We start from the raw sequence: 19,786 nt of genomic DNA on the forward strand, positions 1-19,786 counted from the left end.
ACATAATTCATTTTCATGGATTAACTAAGTGAAGTTTGAGTGTGGAAAAACAGGTAACAAAATATATGTTGGATGGACACTGAACGCTGAGCATTTTCTGCAATTATTTTATACTGTAACTATTTTCTGCCTGCAGTGTTTCACAGTGCTCAACAGTTACTTTCTCTATATTTGACTTGCTCTTCAATCTAATTTTTGAAAGGTAAAGTGTGCTCTTGTCTTGAATAACTATTTGAATCTATTTGTTGAGTTATGGAGAGATTTGTCGAGTGCAAAGTGACAAAGTTAACAAGTCACAGGAGGGCACTTGATATCCCATAGAACAATCAATGTACCGTCATAGAACTCAACTTAGCAAGCTTTTCACAAAGAAAAAAACATATGCAGCAGTGGAGTTTGTCATTTCACCTCCCCCTCTAGACAACAAAGTCGTTACTCTCTAGGTACCATGGACAGCTCCTGTTGTCATACAGGAGTGCGGGCAGATCTAACATTACCCTATTATGTAGCAACTGATTTGCTTGGAGCAGGAAGGGGGCTTCATAAAGTACAGCAAGAGTGTAGAGGGGAGATTACTGTTTACACTACAATACCATATTATCCGGAATCTTTGTGTTGTTGTAGCTGTGGTATTGCAAGAGCATGTAAAGAGACTATATGATCATGGTCTCAGTGGTTTGTCTCAGTTATTACATGTCTCTAACTAGTTTTATTGGACATACCTAACTTGAAAATAATTATTATATATGACATGGCGTAATGGTCTGTATACCTCATTGCCTTTTTAAAATATCACAGGTCAAATGGGATTCAGGGATTTGAAGTTGATAAATAGATCATTTTGTTGTTTGTTTTATTTAGTATGGTTTTTCAATAACAGGATACAAAATGTAATATTTGAGAGGTCTGTTCTAAACTGTTCCAACAGGAACATGTTGTTTAAATGACAAGCTGGAATGTTTTTTTTATTCTGCATGCTTACTTAAGCTTAACAAAACAACGTAAGGTGCAAATAGAAAACTACACAAACAAATATACACATTTTTACATCTTAAAAAAGAAGCTGACGCAAATTTACTGACTACTTTAAGGATTTTAATCCAATTAAAGTCTTCTAACCCGCACAACACGTTACGCCTGTATGTTAATTTAATCATGTGTACTAAGCAAAGGCCTGGAAAAAATCCTGAGCTGCACTAGTTGTGTGTTTCTCAATACACAACGCACTTATCAACCCACCACTTGTCTTGATAAAATCCCTACCTACAGTATGTTATGAAAAATGCATTAATTTTCTTCCAAATTATCCCTTAAAATATTCTCCTAGCTTTGCCCTTCCAAGGCACAGTTCTAAGTCTATTGATAGTTACCGGTAAATGATCAACTTTGCAACATCCATCCTTCCTACTAAATCAACAGTTTCCCTGGAGACCTTGGAGTACTGTGTCTCTTCAGAGTTTGTTCAAGTGTAAGGTATGGACCATGTATGCCACCGCAAAGTCTCAATGAACACGTATCACCGACTATAATACAACATTTAGAATACAACAGGATTCCAACAAACATTCATTCAACTTTTGTCTTAGGTTACCGTCGTATAAAGTCCTGCTGTACATAAGCTGAGTCTAAAGCCTAAATAAAATGTAAGAAACGGTTTCAACAACAAACTCCCATGTTACCGGAAGGCTAAGTCAAAGTTGAAGTGCATTACGGCTCGATAGTCGTGTGTACAGCTGTCACTGCGAAAGCCGTCCAGCACAACCTGACAATGCTTTGTCTCTACACACATTACTAACATGCGTTCTTCTAAGACCGTAGCTTATACTCTAGCTAAATTAAACACACAGCATTTGTGTAGACAGCATCTAATTTTATCTGGATGATAAAAAATAGGTCATACTTCTTAAAAACCAGTTTGAGCCATATAATCTCCCCTCTAACAGTCGGAGACCTGAGCAGAAGCTGTTTTCCACTAGGTTTTCTAAGAACACAGAACCATCCTGTGTTTAGCAGAAAAATACTTTCTTGAAGTGCACAATGTATATTATTTGTGTATTCATATCGTAAAACTAGTCATAGCAAACTCATTTAACACATTAGTAGTCATCTGTCAAATAGCTTTAAGCATGTGCATTAACTGTAAAACAGTCATAGACGGTATATAGCCCTAACAGCTTTTGATGAAGTCATATGACAGCGTCAAACATCAAGAGGGTAAAAACGCTCGTCTTTCACATGCACTCACAGTCTACGATTGATGTCAATGACAAAAACAACTGACCACCAACACCAGCATAACCACTACATTATTATTATGGAAAATAATTTGACACAAACCTACTTCTATGATCCAGAAAGTTTGATTTCCCCCCAGTCGCTTGATGGCCGAGCTGGTGCTGTGTCTTTGAAAGGTAGTCCCCAGGAATATGACATACTGTGCCTTTGACAGCCTGGAGATAAGCACCTGCGTTCGGGTCCCTTTTTACGTCACACCTCCCCATTCACAGCCCTTCAATATGATGCACATTTGCACATCAACAGCAGACAACCCCCTCCTCATTCTACTCCCACATCCGCAAACACACAAACAGGCGCACCAAGGAGGCAGATGCAGGCGTTAGCCCTCCACACACACAGTACACTACACACAATCACACACACACACACACACTGATTTATCTTCATATTTTTTTTCTCCTTTTTAATTTCCACCCCTTATATTAATGCTTCTAAAACTTTCACTTGCTTTGTCATAGGACTGAGTGGGGCATATGCTCTCCCAAGCTTCCCATATATCACTCATCATGCAAATGAGCGGGAATGTCACTCCTCGGCAGCAGATGGCCAGGGATGATAACAATGGCTCAACAGACGAGTTTCAATGTCTGCGACTTTATCGCTACGGCAACAACAACCAAAGTATGTCATGAAAGCCTTGTCTGTTAATTTGATTTTTTTCCCCCCTTCTGTATCTTAGTACCTGTCTGTCTTTTTTTTTCTTCTCCTATTTGAATGAATGAATACCCCTTTTGTCCTAGACCTTTTCTGTTACCGGAGAGGACTAGCTATCAGTAAAAGGCAGGGACCTGGAAGTGATGTTTGGTGACTAAGGAAGGAAGGCTAGCTGCTGCATAGCAGATATTTAAGTAATTCGGTGTAATTCCTCCCTGTAGGCCATGTCAGCCTCCTGAGTTAGCTCATGCATTAGACAGGCCTGGATAGAGAGAGAGAAGGGGGAATAAAGAGAGAGAACAAACACAGTTCTTACAAAAGCCCCCCAGCCCCAGCGCCAGTGATGTCACCCGCGTCCTGCTGACTCCTGTTAATACAAGCCCCCATAGCAGAGAGTAAACAGTGGAAGCGTTTAGCAAACAGGGCCAGATTACAATGACAAAAGGAAGCCACACTTCTGGGTGGAGCCTGGGGCGGGAGGGGAGGGGCAGGAAGCAGGGCGGGGGGAGGGGGGTTAGTATGGGGGTACGGGGCCGTAGCTTAGCCTTTCAAATAAGTGATACCCGTAAGGGGCCTCTTAGAGATGCAAGCATCCCCTTCCCCAGCTGACAACAGGGGCCACCCAAACACGCTTATCTCTAGGTTGTGCCGCTCCAGTCTCTGGGGAGAGACGTGTGAACACCATGTGTAATAATAATGAATTTTCTGTGCTTTTTTGTCATCTGCGAATTTTGGTTATGCAAGGCTGGGGACTTGAGGATGGCTGGGGTATATCATTACTTAAGGTTTGGCAGTTGATCATCAACTTGTTTAATACCTCATTTGAAAGTCTAATTTTGTAACTGTATTTCAAGCGCCATTGGTACATGCTGAAAAGAGGGACTGCCAGAGTACAGTCGTGTTCCTTTTGTTCTTTCTTTTGCATCATTCCTGTGAGATGGTGGTTTAGAAAATATGAAAGCATAGAGCCATCACTTTAAAAATCATATCAAATAATAAAAGCATGTTCCTTTCTTTCCTTAGCCTGATGCAGACAATCATAGTGAAAGAACATCATAAGCATTTGTCCAAGAAAGTACCGATTACTTCATGTCCTGAACTACTGTAAGACTGTTGTAATGTGAGAATAACACATCGATCAAATAAAACCCTAAAAAGGATCAACTTGTCAACAACAATCCTGACAAAATGAAAACCATTACAGAGGACAGTGTAGTAAGACCTGCAGTTCGGTTTTTCACAAATTCAGTGGAAGTCTAACGCAAACACGCAAAAAATATGCTTTGTCCCTGATTAATCTGCAAAAAGGTTTATCCCAAAGCCTACAACATGACCCGTTAACCAGCCTATAGTGTTTTCAAAACTATTTCATCAACAGGAAATATGCACAAAACTGGGGGGGAGTTAGTGGAGAAATGAAAAGAGGAGTGGGTTGGAGGAAATTATATGTCAGAGAAGGGTTCACATTTCAAAAGTCCTGTTCGTGTTTATAGAAAGTGTTTGATTGCATTCAGAAAAGTATTACAATTGGTCACATCTGTGTCTAAAAGCTTTTCTGCATTCTGCTGCAAATTATGTTAGCAAAGAAGTGAAATGTCAAAGCACCCTATTGTTTTTGAGCACCATACAGGCTTTGTGTAAAACCTACAAATACACTATATATACAAAAGTATTTGGACACCTCTTCAAATTAGTGGATTCGGCTATTTCAGCCACACCGGTTGCTGACAAGTGTATAAAATCGAGCAAACAGCCATGCAATCTCCATAGACAAACATTGGCAGTAGAATGGCCTTACTGAAGAGCTCAGTGACTTTCAATGTGGCACCGTCATAGGATGCCGCCTTTCCAACAAGTCAGTTCGTCAAATTTCTGCCCTGCAAGAGCTCAGCCGTGAAGTGGTAGGCCACACATGCTCACAGAATGGGACCATCCGAATGCTGAAGCACGTAGCGAGTAAAAATCGTCTGTCTTTGGTTACAACACTCACTACCGAGTTCTAAACTGCCTCTGGAAGCAACGTCAGCACAAGAACTGTTCGTCGGAAGCTTCATGAAATGGGTTTCCATGACTTGAGCTGCCGCACACAAGCCTAAGATCACCATGCGCAAGGCCAAGCGTCGGCTGGAGTGGTGTAAAGCTCGCTGCCATTGGACTCTGGAGCAGTGGAAACTCGTTATCTGGAGTGATGAATCACGCTTCACCATCTGGCAGTCCAACGGACGAATCTGGGTTTGGCGGATGCCAGAAGAACGCTACCTGCCCGAAGGCAGTTATAGCAGCAAAGGGGGGACCAACTCCATATTAATGCCCATGATTTTGGAATGACGAGCAGGTGTCCACATACTTTAGGTCATGTATTGTATAATGTTTTCCATTGTTTATTTATTTCATGGTAAGAACCATAAATTACCTTTATGAGGTCAACCAACCTTTTCACATTTTATCTCAATTCAAATACAGTCAACTACATGGCAAAACAGAGCTCTAGTTTTCACTCAATACAACAAAGTAGGCATTAATATTCTCCAGTCATTAACCGGATATGTTAATATCATTATATTCTAAAATAAAGTGAGGTTAATTTAAGATAAAATGCTTCATAATTGTCCTCAAATAAGATGAATAGCCAATCACCACCTCCTGGTTTATAGTGTGAACCCTGTAAACTCATCCGTCTGCCATTGTGCAACCACTTGATGCCTTGTTCATCACAGAAAGAGTCACATAAAAAGACTGGTACATTAAATAAATAAAATTTGCATATGCAAATATGGTGCAACAAAACATAAGTGCATGTTGTTGACATAGCTCCAGGATGTGTAACTATCTTTATGTTGATGTCAACAGGCAGGGAAGGTTTCTTTGAAAATAAACGACATTTTCCACGGGCATCATTATCTTCACTGCATGTCACTACATCGCAGTTAAAGAAACGATTAGTACTACCCGACAGCACCCTTGGGGAGAACTAGTGTATAACTGTGGGCGACCTTACACTATATTTTAAAGACGCACACCCAATGCTTAATCGAAGCCTCGTTATATTATGTCGAAGTTACTGCAGTACTGCAAAAGCTACATAGAATAACTGAGGGATCTGCTGTGATGGTGAAAAAGCCTGATTGCAGACTTTTCCCGTACTTTTCATGTCTTTCTTTAAGTTGGTGTACCATGGCCTACAGAAGCTCTGTAACAACTAACTGACACTTAAACGGGCCGATTCCTTATCAGACTAATATCATGGTCCTGATATTGAGACCACTAAGGACCACATTGGTCTGGGTGTCAGTGCCCAAAATGTCTGGATCTGTGAATCGGCACCCAATGTTCTGCTGTGGGTCTGGACTAATGGTTCTGGACAAGATGGTTTTAGTAGTATCTAAGTTCATGGTTAAAATATATCGCCCAATACCTCCTCTGACCAGAGTTATGTGGCCAAGAAGGAATGATTAAACACACAAGTGCCAGGGCGCCTTGCTTCCCTAATGTGTGAGCCTGTTGGGCATGAATGGATAATGTTTAGGAATAATATGCCTTTTCTTGCTGACTTTTTACAGTGATCTTGGTCTGGATCGCATTTCAACATTTTAAATGGTCTTGAGCTTGCCACAGTTTTAAAACACTGGGTCTTGTTCTGGGTCTGAGTATAAAGAGGCTGGGTCTTGTTCTGGGTCTGAGTATAAAGAGGCTGGGTCTTGTTCTGGGTCTGAGTATAAAGAGGCTGGGTCTTGTTCTGGGTCTGAGTATAAAGAGGCTGGGTCTTGTTCTGTGTCTGAGTATAAAGAGGCTGGGTCTTGTTCTGGGTCTGAGTATAAAGAGGATGGGTCTTGTTCTGGGTCTGAGTATAAAGAGGATGGGTCTTGTTCTGTGTCTGAGTATAAAGAGGCTGGGTCTTGTTCTGGGTCTGAGTATAAAGAGGCTGGGTCTTGTTCTGGGTCTGAGTATAAAGAGGCTGGGTCTTGTTCTGGGTTTGAGTATAAAGAGGCTGGGTCTTGTTCTGGGTCTGAGTATAAAGAGGCTGGGTCTTGTTCTGTGTCTGAGTATAAAGAGGCTGGGTCTTGTTCTGGGTCTGAGTATAAAGAGGCTGGGTCTTGTTCTGTGTCTGAGTATAAAGAGGCTGGGTCTTGTTCTGGGTCTGAGTATAAAGAGGCTGGGTCTTGTTCTGGGTCTGAGTATAAAGAGGATGGGTCTTGTTCTGGGTCTGAGTATAAAGAGGCTGGGTCTTGTTCTGGGTCTGAGTATAAAGAGGCTGGGTCTTGTTCTGGGTCTGAGTATAAAGAGGCTGGGTCTTGTTCTGGGTCTGAGTATAAAGAGGCTGGTTCTTGTTCTGGGTCTGAGTATAAAGAGGCTGGGTCTTGTTCTGGGTCTGAGTATAAAGAGACTGAGTCTTGTTCTGGGTCTGAGTATAAAGAGGCTGGGTCTTGTTCTGGGTCTGAGTATAAATATACTGAGTCTTGTTCTGGGTCTGAGTATAAAGAGGCTGGGTCTTGTTCTGGGCCTGAGTATAAAGAGGCTGGGTCTTGTTCTGGGTCTGAGTATAAAGAGGCTGGGTCTTGTTCTGTGTCTGAGTATAAAGAGGCTGGGTCTTGTTCTGGGTCTGAGTATAAAGAGACTGGGTCTTGTTCTGGGTCTGAGTATAAAGAGGTTGGGTCTTGGTCTGAGTCTCAATGGGTCTTCCACAGATCTTAACTCCATGTCTGATAAGCAGACAAACAGACCCGCCTACAAAGGCCAGGGGAGCAGTGGTTCCCCTGGGATGGCCAGGCAAAAGGATGACCACGAACAATGGCAACAGGTGTGTCTAATGGCTTCTGTAACGATGACGCTGATGAGCAGTAGACTGTCTTGATATGAGTAATAATAAGTAGCATCCGGCAATGCATAGCTTACAAATTCGCCTCAATTTTATAACCTATGATCTTTAGCAGAATCTCTGCAGACAGAGTTGGATTGCTTGTACTTGTGCTCGAAGGTCAGTATTATCAATGCCAAAATCATAAGTCTTAATTAATTAAACACAAGAGTCTGGCACAATGTTTCACCTTGATAATTGTTGTTGACAAATCAACACTGACCCTTATTAGTAGTGCAGGGGTCCGTGTTAATAACAGCCGTTTACAGCAGTTTGTAAGACAGCCACAGCTTTTCATGATGCCTACACAGAGAGAGATACACTTGAAAATACAAAAATACTCCCATTAATGTGGTTTACAATGTTTTGATTGCGCCCAATACAGGAAGCTTGCTGACGTGAATCAGAATGCAAATGCCCTTTTGAGCAAAACAAAGAAATTGATTATCAAGTAAGTTTCTTCAGCACAAGTAGCTTGCTTTGAGTGATTAATGGGCTCGGCCATTGATTTCCTTTTGTTTAGATCATTGTTAACTTTCTAGAGGCACAATTATAATTTGTTTCCAACAATAAACCCAATCTAGCTGGAGCAAATTAAATCTTCCAACAGGCTCTTCCCAGTTATTTTACATATTTTCAACTGGATAGTTATTATCACAAGGCACTTTTCAGTTTTTATTAATTAAATTCTTGATTACATTTTGATTTCTACAAAATATTAGACGTGAGCCTTGTGAGATTGGGAAGGGTTGTTGTTTATAGAATTATGGAAGACTTGACATGTAAGGTTCCCCCATTGTGCCAGTGGTTAAATCTTCATATGCTCAGTACAAAAAGCTGTATATCACATGGTAGAACATTGAGTTATCTACCTAGCACATATTTCAGATTGCTGTGAATGAGAGAAAGATTTCTTTATATTTGTTCAAGGAACAGCCATTGTCTAGTTTTTTGAATAACATCACAAAAGGTATTTGATACGTTCTGAGTTCTCTCAGTACAATGTACTATCGATATTTGCAAGTCAAATGCTACTGTTCAGAGTACTTCATCAAAGGGCTTTCGCCTTATTCTTTAAGATTTAGCACTTTGAAAACTTCCACAGATCCAGACATTTATACTTCCTGATTTCTCGCATCATCTCTCCAAGATAGTGATAATACGATTTCTGTGTTTTTCGCTGTTGAGAAACAAACTGGATTATGAACAGATCACTACATAAACAGCTTTCTAAAAGGAGGCAGCTATTTTAAAAGAGGCTGAAGAAATGCAAAGAGGGATTTAAATTTTAATTTGAATTTATTCCAGCAAGTGAAAGGTTCTTTTGAGAGGGGATTTCAGCAAAGATGATGGTATTTAAAAGTGATAAACAAGCATCTAAACCTCCAGTGAAAAACAGTCATTTTGCTTCTTTCTAGTGTAGGGGAGGAATTGAGCTTTCTATGGTTACATCCCCAAAAAAATGAAAAATAAGTAATAGTAGTAATTAAAATGTAAATAAGTAGGATACGTGGAGATATTTCAACTGATTTGTAATTGAGTGATTAAAGAAAGGCCTTGATACATCTTTGTATTCTAGTCTCTGTAGAACACCAGGTGTACAGTACATGTGTGGGCCATGTATACGTTGTACAAGATACTGCATTCTTTGGTTTATTTCAGTGTCATACAGTATATTATGTGTATACATGGTGACAAACTACCTTGCGTCCATAGGAAGGCCTTAGAGAAGGACATCAACAAGACGTGTGTGCTTGCAAAAAAGGGCAACGCCATTAATAATAACTAATAAGTGTTATTCAGTAGGTGTATACTTTGATTGAGATTGATGGAGTGTGTGTTACTATGGGAGATTGCTTCCATGGATGGTTGCCCAAGGGCAAGGGTATCTCACTCTCAGCAGGTCTCTATGACCCGGTCGTTTAAAATGGCGTGTTTTGGAGACGGACGCTTTACAATCAATTCATGTCCAATGGTAAACTACAGAAGAGACATAATCTTTTCATATACTGTATATTATATAGTGCTACTTGTCTTATGGCTGAACTGCATGTTGGCTCTGTAACATCCCTGTCTACATTTTGAGCTGACCACTAAACTCATGCAGAGGAAAACCTATGCCACACAAGAAAGACAAAGAGTTACATCATTTTGTTGTACAGTTAATCCGATCATGGGCAGTGTTTGTGCATTTGCTATCTTCGGAAAATGCCAGCAAAGGCACTAAGTAAACCCATTTTACAAGACTCCCTCACAAGGATGCAGTGCCAGTATCGGGATACAATTTCACAGAGCAACTGTGGCTCAGTCACATAACCTAAGCAGGCTTAGGAAAATAGAGCACCACCAAGTGTTGCACTTTCTCCCTTTCCCTCTTTATGATGTATGTTTATCGGCAGACATATGGCTGATTTCAGGTTTCAACATTTCAACAAGGAATAGAGAGAGAAATCTAAACTGATTACTGCTGAATGAAGTAGCAGCACAATCCCTTAGAGGTTAGGGTACTTCCTGTAGGCTGTGTAGATACGGCTCTGTGAGTTAGTGGGAATGGGAGACACTGCTAGTGTGCACCTGGCATTCTGCATTATAGCCTGGCAACAACCCTCCTTTATAATTACACTGAACACACAGTAATTCAGGGTTGGGGCTGGAATAGGAAAACTGTATGTCCCCTGAGACTGCCTGTTGTAGTGGTCGGTTATGCAGAAAAGATGCTAGAGGTGCAAGTGACAATGCTGCCTTTGATGCTATTTACGGAGTTTACACTAGAAGGGATGAACATTTGTGTAGTACAGTGGAGCCATATTGCCCTTTTTCAGGAACTGAACTTGGAAAAGACAGATATGCACAGATACGTAAACGATTGAACTACATTAAACAAAAATATAAACGCAACATGTAAAGTGTTGGTCCAATGTTTCATGAGCTGAAATAAAAGATCCCAGAAATGTTCCATATGCACAAAAAGCTTATTTCTCTCAAATTGTATGCATACATTTGTTTACATCCCTGTTAGTGAGCATTTCTCTTTGCCAAGATGATCCAGCCACCTGACAGGTGTGGCATATCAAGAAGCTGATTAAACGGCATGATCATTACACAGGTGCACCTTGTGCTGGGGACAATAAAAGGTCAATCTAAAATGTGCAGTTTTGTCACACAACATAATGCCACAGATGTCTCAAGTTTTGAGGGAGTGGGCAATTGGCATGCTGACTGCAGGAATGTCCACCAGAGCTGTTGCCAGATAACTGAATGTTCATTTCACTACCATTAGACGCCTTCAACGTCGTTTTAGAGAATTTGCCAGTACGTCCAACCGGGCTCACAACAGCAGACCACATTTAACCACGCCAGCCCAGGACCTCCACATCCGGCTTCTTCACCTGCGGGATTGTCTGAGACCAGCCACCCGGACAGCTGATGAAACTGGGGGTTTGTACACCAGGGTCTTGACCTGACTGCAGCTTGGCATCGTAACCGACATCAGTGAGCAAATGTTTACCTTTGATGGCCACTGGTACGCTGGAGAAGTGTGCTCTTCACGGATGAATTCCGGTTTCAACTGTACCAGGCAGATGGCCTCGTGTGGGCAAGCAGTTTGCTAATGTCAACGTGTGTCCCATGATGGAGGTGGGGTTATGGCATGGGCAGGCATAAGCTATGAACAATGAACACAATTGCATTTTATCGATGACAATTTGAATGCACAGAGATAGCGTAACGAGATCTTGAGGCCCATTGTCGTGCCATTCATCCGCCGCCATCACCTCATGTTTCAGCATGATAATGCACGGCCCCATGCCGCAAGGATCTGTACACAATTACTGGAAGCTGAAAATGTCCCAGTTCTTCCATGACCTGTATACTCCCCAGACATGTCACCCATTGAGCATGTTTGGGAGGCTCTGGATCGACATGTACGACAGCGTGTTCCAGTTCCCGCCAATATCCAGCAACTTCGCACAGCCATTGAAGAGGAGTGGGACAACATTGATCAACTCTATACGAAGGAGGTGTTACGCTGCGTGAGGCAAATCATGGTCACACCAGATACTGACTGGTTTTTGATCCACACCCCTACCTTTTTTAAAGTACTGTATCTGTGACCAACAGATGCATAGCTGTATTCCCAGTCAGGTGAAATCCATAGATTAGGGCCTAATGAATTTATTTAAATTAACTGATTTCCTTATATGAACTGTAACTCAGTTAAATCTTTGAAATTGTTGCATGTTGAGTTTATATTTTTTGTTCAGCGTAAGATGATAGATTATGATACATTTTAAAGGTAGCTATTTACTGTAAGGTTGGTGTTATGAGAGGGTAACAAGATGGATAATTGATCAATTGGACAGAATTGCGGGTCCATTAGCCAAGATGGGCTAAATGACCTGTTCGTATCATCCACATACTCCACAGTGTTTCCTCTGTCCTCATATTGGTGCATGTGTACAGAACGTGGAGCGTATCTGCCCTTTCCGGATATTTGATGCAAACTGTGTATGCTGATAAGACAAACACATGTTAATGTAAGTGTGGAAGTAAATAGGGGTACATCAAATAGGAGTGGAAAGTCAGACCTTACTTTCAGAGAGTACCACTAAAAGGCCTGTTAATCTCCATGTCACACTGGATTGTCGTTCTTTCACCACCTGCAGCGGTTTAATACCGCATACTAATTAATGTTCAATGCATATCATAAATGATTACGTTGAATGCATGCAAGGTATCAAAATGCTTCTGTAGGTATTGAAAGGAAAGAATGAATGTAGACTCAAAGTAAAGTTTCTGCCGCATAGAGAGAGAAGTCAGATTGGAGCTACATTAGCATGTGAAAAGAATAAACAGGAGCATTCTCAGTTACACACTCCACCTGGCTGCTCACCAATGTCCTTGTCAGAAGTCCACCCACCGCACTGGCTTACACTGAAAGACCTCCTAGGGACTGCAGTGACCATTCACTGGGTTCTCTCTCAGTCCCATGCACCTGTGACTGTTTTTGTGTTTGCTATTTTTTGCTTTGTCTTTTTCCTGGCAACGCGGTATCATTGGAGACACTTTCGCTCAAAAGGAATTCTCCTGCCCAACAATGTGGTTTGTTTGTTCACTGGCTGGATAGAGCAGGCTAGCTAGAGAGTGTCAAATTGAAAACAATGCTGCTAGTAATAATTAAAATGGCCACAAGAAAAATAAGCTGAGAGAAATAGGCCTATGACTATTTTAAATAAGGAAATGAGGTACTTTTCCTCCATCGGTTGTTGGTTTCTTGCCTTTTCGTGGGGACTCACAGGTGTAGCTGGAAAGGTCCTCCTCCTTGCTTTCTTCAGACGGCTCATCCGGCTTCTCCATGGTCCTGGACCTTTGAGAGCTGCTTTTCCATATTCCAAAGGACTTTGCCACAATCGCTTTGTCCGCTCCTTTCATTGTTTTCTGTAAAACACATTTACAGCATGACTTCCCAGGTTTATCCCGCTTGTGAGCCATCTGCCCTCTTTTCTGGCTCTCAATAAACCTGTGCTCATCTTCCCAAAGCCCAAAGTAAGAGAGAATTAGGGCATTGTGTGCATAAGCATTCTCTTTCCAGAAAATGTGCTGATTGCCCTGACGTATTTTATTTTAGAGCGCTTGGACATTGTTTCTTTGCTTGACATTTTGCATCCATGTGTGTTGAGAGCAGAGCAGCATTGCCCGAATAAAACTGCTAAATAAAACAATACTTCAAAAAGTAAATAGTAGACATGCAAAAACTGCAAAACACATTTTCTCATTTAATCCAACTTAAAGGAAATAAAAATAGCACATTATGCCCTAATTGAGTGCTGTACAGTCCACAAATACTATTAGAAGGCCGATCAGGATTAGCGGTGGAACATACCTAGTTATCTATCCCTGGCTGCCAAGACTGCTAGCAGTGGGCAACTAAATTTCAAAAGCTGGCAAATCCAGTTGTCTCCTAAATACAGAAAGTACTTAAATCCAGAGCTAACACAAGAAAAAGACGGATAAAGGGTGCTCTGCATATCACGGCAAAAGCGTGTGCACTTTTCAGAATCACTGGCTAGGTTAAACAAATATGCTAAGTAGAGATCAAACCAATCCTTTGATCTGCAGCCTAGTTTCCAGAGGAATGGTTTGGCTGTTGTTGTAAATAACTTGTAGAAATCTGTACCATTTGCCTTCAGGTAACATAAAAAGTGCCAGGGATTCATAGTCAAATATCCTGTGGTTAGAAAATAGATCAGATTCAAAAAAGTATATAAATATTTGAGCTACATAGCCTATACTCACTGTACCATCATTTATTATATTCTGAAGTTTTATGATGATTGTAGGCTACTGTACAGTACTGTAGTCTATAGATTTGAGAAGTAGCTGACTATTGAATTACAGTCTAGCCTGTTCTATTTTGTATTTGGGGGGTAAAAAATGATCTCTTACCTCCAGCATCCCAGTCACGTCAAACACAGTGTGAAACTTTATGTCCAAACTTCATACAAAAGAGGCTTGAAGAATTAGAATGCAGATAGCTATGCAACTTGCTGACTAACTTTGCCCCTCTGTTTTGATCCAGCACACAAAGAAAAACGCTGTCCATTCAAAGCAGACAGCATAACTCTTTTCAGAGATGGGGGACCGTGAACAAACGAGGCCATGTCCTGAGCCGTGGCCAGCCACCAGCCACTCTCCCTCCCGTCAGCAGAGCAGAGCCCGGTGAGGGCCACTGGGCCTGGGACCAGCTGACACCACACCACCACACTCAACAGGCCAACAGTGCAACTTTTGTTGCAAACTATCTTCTGGAGAGAAAAAAAAATCTTCCCTCCCAACTTGAACAGACAGTGAGCTTTTCTGTTTAGCAGCTGGCGTTGACCCTTCACCTCTACTACTCCTTGTTCTTCTTTTAGGGGACACAGCCATGTTTGTACTGTAGTCTCTCTATGAGTTGTGGCAGTTGGGAAATAACAAACAAAAATAGGATGAATTATATCAGCTCATTGATTTCCATAGCTACCTCTAGTTGTGTTCAGAAGCATTCTTATTCTGAAGTTGCATGTAGTTAGTTTTGCAAGCTTGTAATGTCACAAAAACATTTAAGGCTCTAAATGCATAATTTATATATTTTCACTTCTTATAGTTTAGCTTCACAAATCGTGGACAGGTGGACCACACACATTTGTAATTTTGATCTTATAAGCTAGCTACCATGTCAGCACAACAACCAACATGTTCATTGTAAGTTGCTTCATGTTTTGCTTAAGTTTTTGACTTTATACAATTCATACATTACTTTTGATGTCACTCCCCTACGTCTTAGAAAGGTATGCTGTATCAAGGATGGTGGATCTCTACTGGATTTCTAATGGGGCGCAATTCCAACTGAGACTTAACCTACAGTGTTGCCAGTGTTTATGTGAATTTATAAACTGGGTGGTTCCAGCCCAGAATGCTGATAGGCTGACAGCCGTGGTATATCAGACCGTAGACCACGGGTATGACAAAACATTTATTTGTACTACTCTAATTACATTGGTGACCAGTTTATAATAGCAATAAGGCACCTCGGGGGTTGGTGGTATATGGCCAATATAAGCGATCCGCGATGCGTTGTGAGTAAGAACAGCCCTTAGCTGTGGTCTATTGGCCATATACCACACCCCATTGGGCCTTATTGCTTAAGTAAGCTCTAGTGTAATTCTTTTTCCGGAACTGTTTCCATCAGGAGTGTGACACTAGAATCAAGACTTGAGGCAAACAGAATCAACAACCTCCGCATCGTCAAGACAGTTGCTTTATGAGAAGGTGCTTTGTAATGTGTTAACCGTAGAAGGTGCTAAAGGTAGACTCAGCAATAGGATGTAGATGCTGAAAGTAAACGGCATATTGGGTCAAATTCCGCAAACAACTAAGAGCGTTGAAGCGCTAGCCTCAACTTCTCCCCCGTTTTGGTGCCCTGGCTACCATACTGTGAACAGTGTGAAGCGAACCCATGCACATGCACAAATACTGTGTGTGTGTCTGTGAGAGCGAAGTCTAGCATCTCGCTCATCTCAATACTGTATCTGCGGTGCTGCTCGTGTCAACTTCATTTAGCGGAGTCTACCTTTAACCCACAGTTAGTCCACAGTCAGCCATTGTTATGTAAATGCCAGCTGAAAGGTACCAGTGGCCTGGCCTTGGCCCCAAGTCAGAGCAGATCCACTGAGGCATTTGCCCACTGGGACACTGAAGCCATGCCATGGAGCTGGGAAACACAAGCCACAATGTGTTTCAACCTCATAAGCCTTTTTGGTAAATCTCTGGTGGAAATTCGTCATAATAGTCTCCGCCTACTACTGTGACTGGTTGGAGGGAACTTCCTCTGACCTTTGATACCTCCATCATAGAACACTCTGCAATCCTTGTAGTTTATAGTTATGCCTGTTCAAGACATGCTCTGAAACTTTGGCGACTACGTAGTATTTTTTAAACCTGCCACTTTGGGCTGGATGTGTCAATGTGTCGTTCATAAATACCTCATCTATGAGCAGAATTACTGTTTTACCTCAATTAGACACAAAATCAGTAGTTTGAAAGCCACAGTTTCTCTGGAAGCTGTCCTGCAGCATTTTCCCTACATTTATCCCACGTGGGCCAGCCTCTTAGCAATTCGAATTCTAATCAATGAGCTTCAGTCCCTCGCCATTTGAGTGACAGCTAGCAAGATGCACACACAGAAGAGCAAGAGAGAGCAATGACATGGTGCATACACAGTATAGCATTTGCACATCTGAATCTCTTTAAGGAATTAAGAGGTTATTATAAGTGCATGTGAAGAGGTTTCAGCCATTGGAAAGGCACTGTTGTTACTTGTTAGGCAGTGTTTGAGGAAAAGGCCTAGTACTTATATTGACATCAGATGTATAGTCTACAATAAATCTTCTGTAGAAATCTTACCATAGATGACTGGTGGGCTACATCATGATTCTAAATCCCAGAATGGATTGACAACCTCCAGTTTCAGACTCTTGCTGTTATTAGCTAAAACCTGGAACTGAATCACGTCCCTCTGTATTCATTTGTGAGATGGCAGTGGTTGTTGTGAAGTGAGTGGTGGTGAGAGCCACATACGCATTATAGGAGGAAATTATGAAGCCACATCTAGATTCCGGGTGTGATACAGTACATGTGGGAATGACTAACTAATTGCATCAGGCTGTTAGCTTTTGAAAAAAATAAAAATAATAACATCTAAGTGTTATACTTTATCTTGTCAATCAGATGCCTGGAGAGGGAGAGGTGACCGATAACTTGAATCAATCATTAATCAATATTGTACATGTTCATTAATTAATGGTAATTAATGCCTCTTAAGATATCATGACAAGGACAATATTAAAATGATCAAACTGCTTAATTACTGTCATAGTAAGCTATAATGGGTAATGTGTTTTATGGGCATGGAGAAGCTGATCACTCATGTTATTGTGGGAATCAATGGGATACTTCCATAGCTTTAGATGTGATGTGACATAGTGCCACTGATTAACCTGCCTACTTTGTCTAGAACGTAGAGTGCACATTTTCAATAATTTCATACAAAAGCATTCTAAACCATTTGGCAAATCTCAAATCTCCCTCCTGGATGAAAACGCAAACGAGGAGAGAGGGAAAAAACATCTCTCTGACGACGAGAACAGAAACAGCAAGAAGTTCTAACAAGGGAAAGCCTGCCAGGTGGCGAACTGGCTGCACCAGCAGAACGCACAATCTGTCTGGCTTCTCCTTCCAAACCATTGACAGCTGCCGTCACCAGCCTCGTACACTCACACTCAGTAGCTCCTCAGCCTCTCTACCCATCCCTCTTTAGTGTTTCCTGCTAACCCCAGAGACAGGGTCACCTGGCCCTCATGGATGGCCGTCTGGGGGCCCTGCTGGCCCCCTGGAGACCTGCCTGTGGATGGGTGTGGGGCCCAATGTTGGGGCCATGACTCACAGAGGGCCTGGTCCTGCATGCCCATGTTATTATATATACAAAGCAAAAGGAGGCCTTTGATCTGCAAACATAGCTTCTTCTCTAAAATTAAACACCTACAGACCAAATGAGATGCATGGTATAGAATAGATTGTTTGGCTGAATCCATGATTTAATTCAATTTCATCATGAAAACTGAATCCACAATTATCATAAATGTCGCTTTTTGTTTGTCCATTTTGTAAAAATGATAGAAACCCCCCAATATAGAGCCCCAATATAGAGTGCAAGCTTAGCCATAGAGAGCAGAGGCAAAAAAATATACCGTTTTCCAGAAAGCTAGCATTGCAACTGGGCCTAAAAATAAAACCTTGGCAAAGTTATTCTGATCCCTTATTGGTCCCATAGTTTGATTTCACATTTAGCATTTTGCATTCCCCTCCGCGTAAACATTTCATTCTTCTCCTCCTGTGGTACAATGAGACTTGAGTGACTTTGGCAGCAGATTTTGGATCGGTGCTCCTGAATCCACCAGTGTATGTTATCAGCAGGTAAACAAGCTTTCGAACAAAGCCATAATGGAACTGCAAGCGGCATAAAGAGGCTCATCTCAAAAGCTATACAACCCATCAAAGCTGGTGTCATTTCCTCAACACTGCCACTGCAGCTGGAAAACGCATGGCTGTTAGTTACAGTTTAAATGACTATCTATTTTCAGACACTCCAAAACTATTTGTATAGATTTTTTACTTGTCAGTTACTAAGCAGCCAGATTACCCCAATAAAACAACAGATATTTAATGTTTACTGGCTTCTTTGCTGTTTTGTTTCGGGGAGGAGGAAATGGAAAAATGGTGTCATGCACTGAAATCAATGGGATTTAGTGTTGTGTGTGGTATTTGAATAATTATTTTCATTTGCAACTGGAATAGTTCACTCTATATTTGAGAGGATTACATACGATTCTGAACTGAATGTGAAAATTACTTAAAGAGCACGTCAAATGCATATAGTACACTTTTTTATACTTTCTGTTGCACTCAAGATAAGAAAGAAATCTTGTTAACCACACGTTAGAATGTTACTTACCAAACTTTGCCTCATATTTGCCTTTAGGGCACAGCACAGCTACTCAACTATAAACCTACGCACTGTCTCTTCCTAGTGAGTGCACGAGCCCCAAAACCTCAGCTTTCCTATGGTGAGTTATCTCTACGGTAGTAATTACATACAAAACTATGCCATCAGAAGTACATTTGCAGTAACAACACAGTAAATAGCAGTGTTGAATGACAAAATATCCATATTTATGTGAATATGTGTTACTAATAGTGACAGTGTTTTTTCTTCATATGTGGTGGGTAGAAAATGTAAGATCCAGATATTGCTGCTTACTCCCTCATATTTCTCGCTCATTTCATCAGGTATTAAATCTGCACCTGTCTGGGTTTGTGCCTGTAGTCGAATGAAAGAAGGGACAATAAAGGAGAAGATAGGAGACATGCCTGTTTGATGATCATTCTGTTCAGGTGAAGTTCTCTGCTTGGTCTCCCCAGTCTCTGACAGCAGATGTATAACCTAATCTCTTTCCCTAACCCCATTCTTATTTCATGAATAGGGGAAAATTTTATGGCATTAAGTCTATTTACTCCTTGGTTTGCAGTTCCAGCCTTCGCGATGCCACTGGTTCTTCTCCAACAGACCCGTTTCATTTAGATTTGGAAAAAATAAGATTGCTATAATGCATTCCCATTCATTTTCATTTACCCATTTTGAGTTCATGCATATATTTACTCAGTGAATAATACTTGTTTATTTGCTGCCCCTCTATCTAATTTATAGTGTCAAAGACGCAAGAAAATCACATTCAACTTATGTATGATCTTGAAATAGAGAGATGAGTAACAAAGGGTAGAATCTAACAGTCTAAATATGACATTCATTGTGCGTGCTCTCTTTCACTTCATCTTTTTGATATGTCACTATAACTCTACAACATTAGAGTGTTTGAATCGCATCTG

General features: G+C 41.2%; 1 protein-coding gene across 6 annotated transcripts in view; it reads right to left on the bottom strand.

Moving 5' to 3' along the window:
- LOC139559601 (suppression of tumorigenicity 18 protein-like) overlaps positions 1–14,423 on the bottom strand; it is a 52,757-nt gene extending 38,334 nt beyond the window's left edge. Inside the window, exons 1-2 of one of the 6 annotated variants that reach the window (XM_071375735.1) lie at positions 14,252–14,423; positions 13,084–13,243 (exon numbers count right to left, since the gene is read on the bottom strand). In XM_071375735.1, coding sequence (XP_071231836.1) covers positions 13,084–13,243; positions 14,252–14,260 — 169 coding nt within the window. In that variant the 5' untranslated portion in view covers positions 14,261–14,423. Of the gene's footprint in view, positions 1–2,337; positions 3,035–13,083; positions 13,244–14,251 lie in introns of those variants that run through there. The other 5 variants (XM_071375738.1, XM_071375734.1, XM_071375736.1 and 2 more) reach the window with 5 other exon arrangements.
- Positions 14,424–19,786: the final 5,363 nt, after the last annotated feature.

This window comes from Salvelinus alpinus, chromosome 30 (assembly GCF_045679555.1).
Source record: "Salvelinus alpinus chromosome 30, SLU_Salpinus.1, whole genome shotgun sequence".
In the NCBI taxonomy this organism is placed as follows: Eukaryota; Metazoa; Chordata; class Actinopteri; order Salmoniformes; family Salmonidae; genus Salvelinus; species Salvelinus alpinus.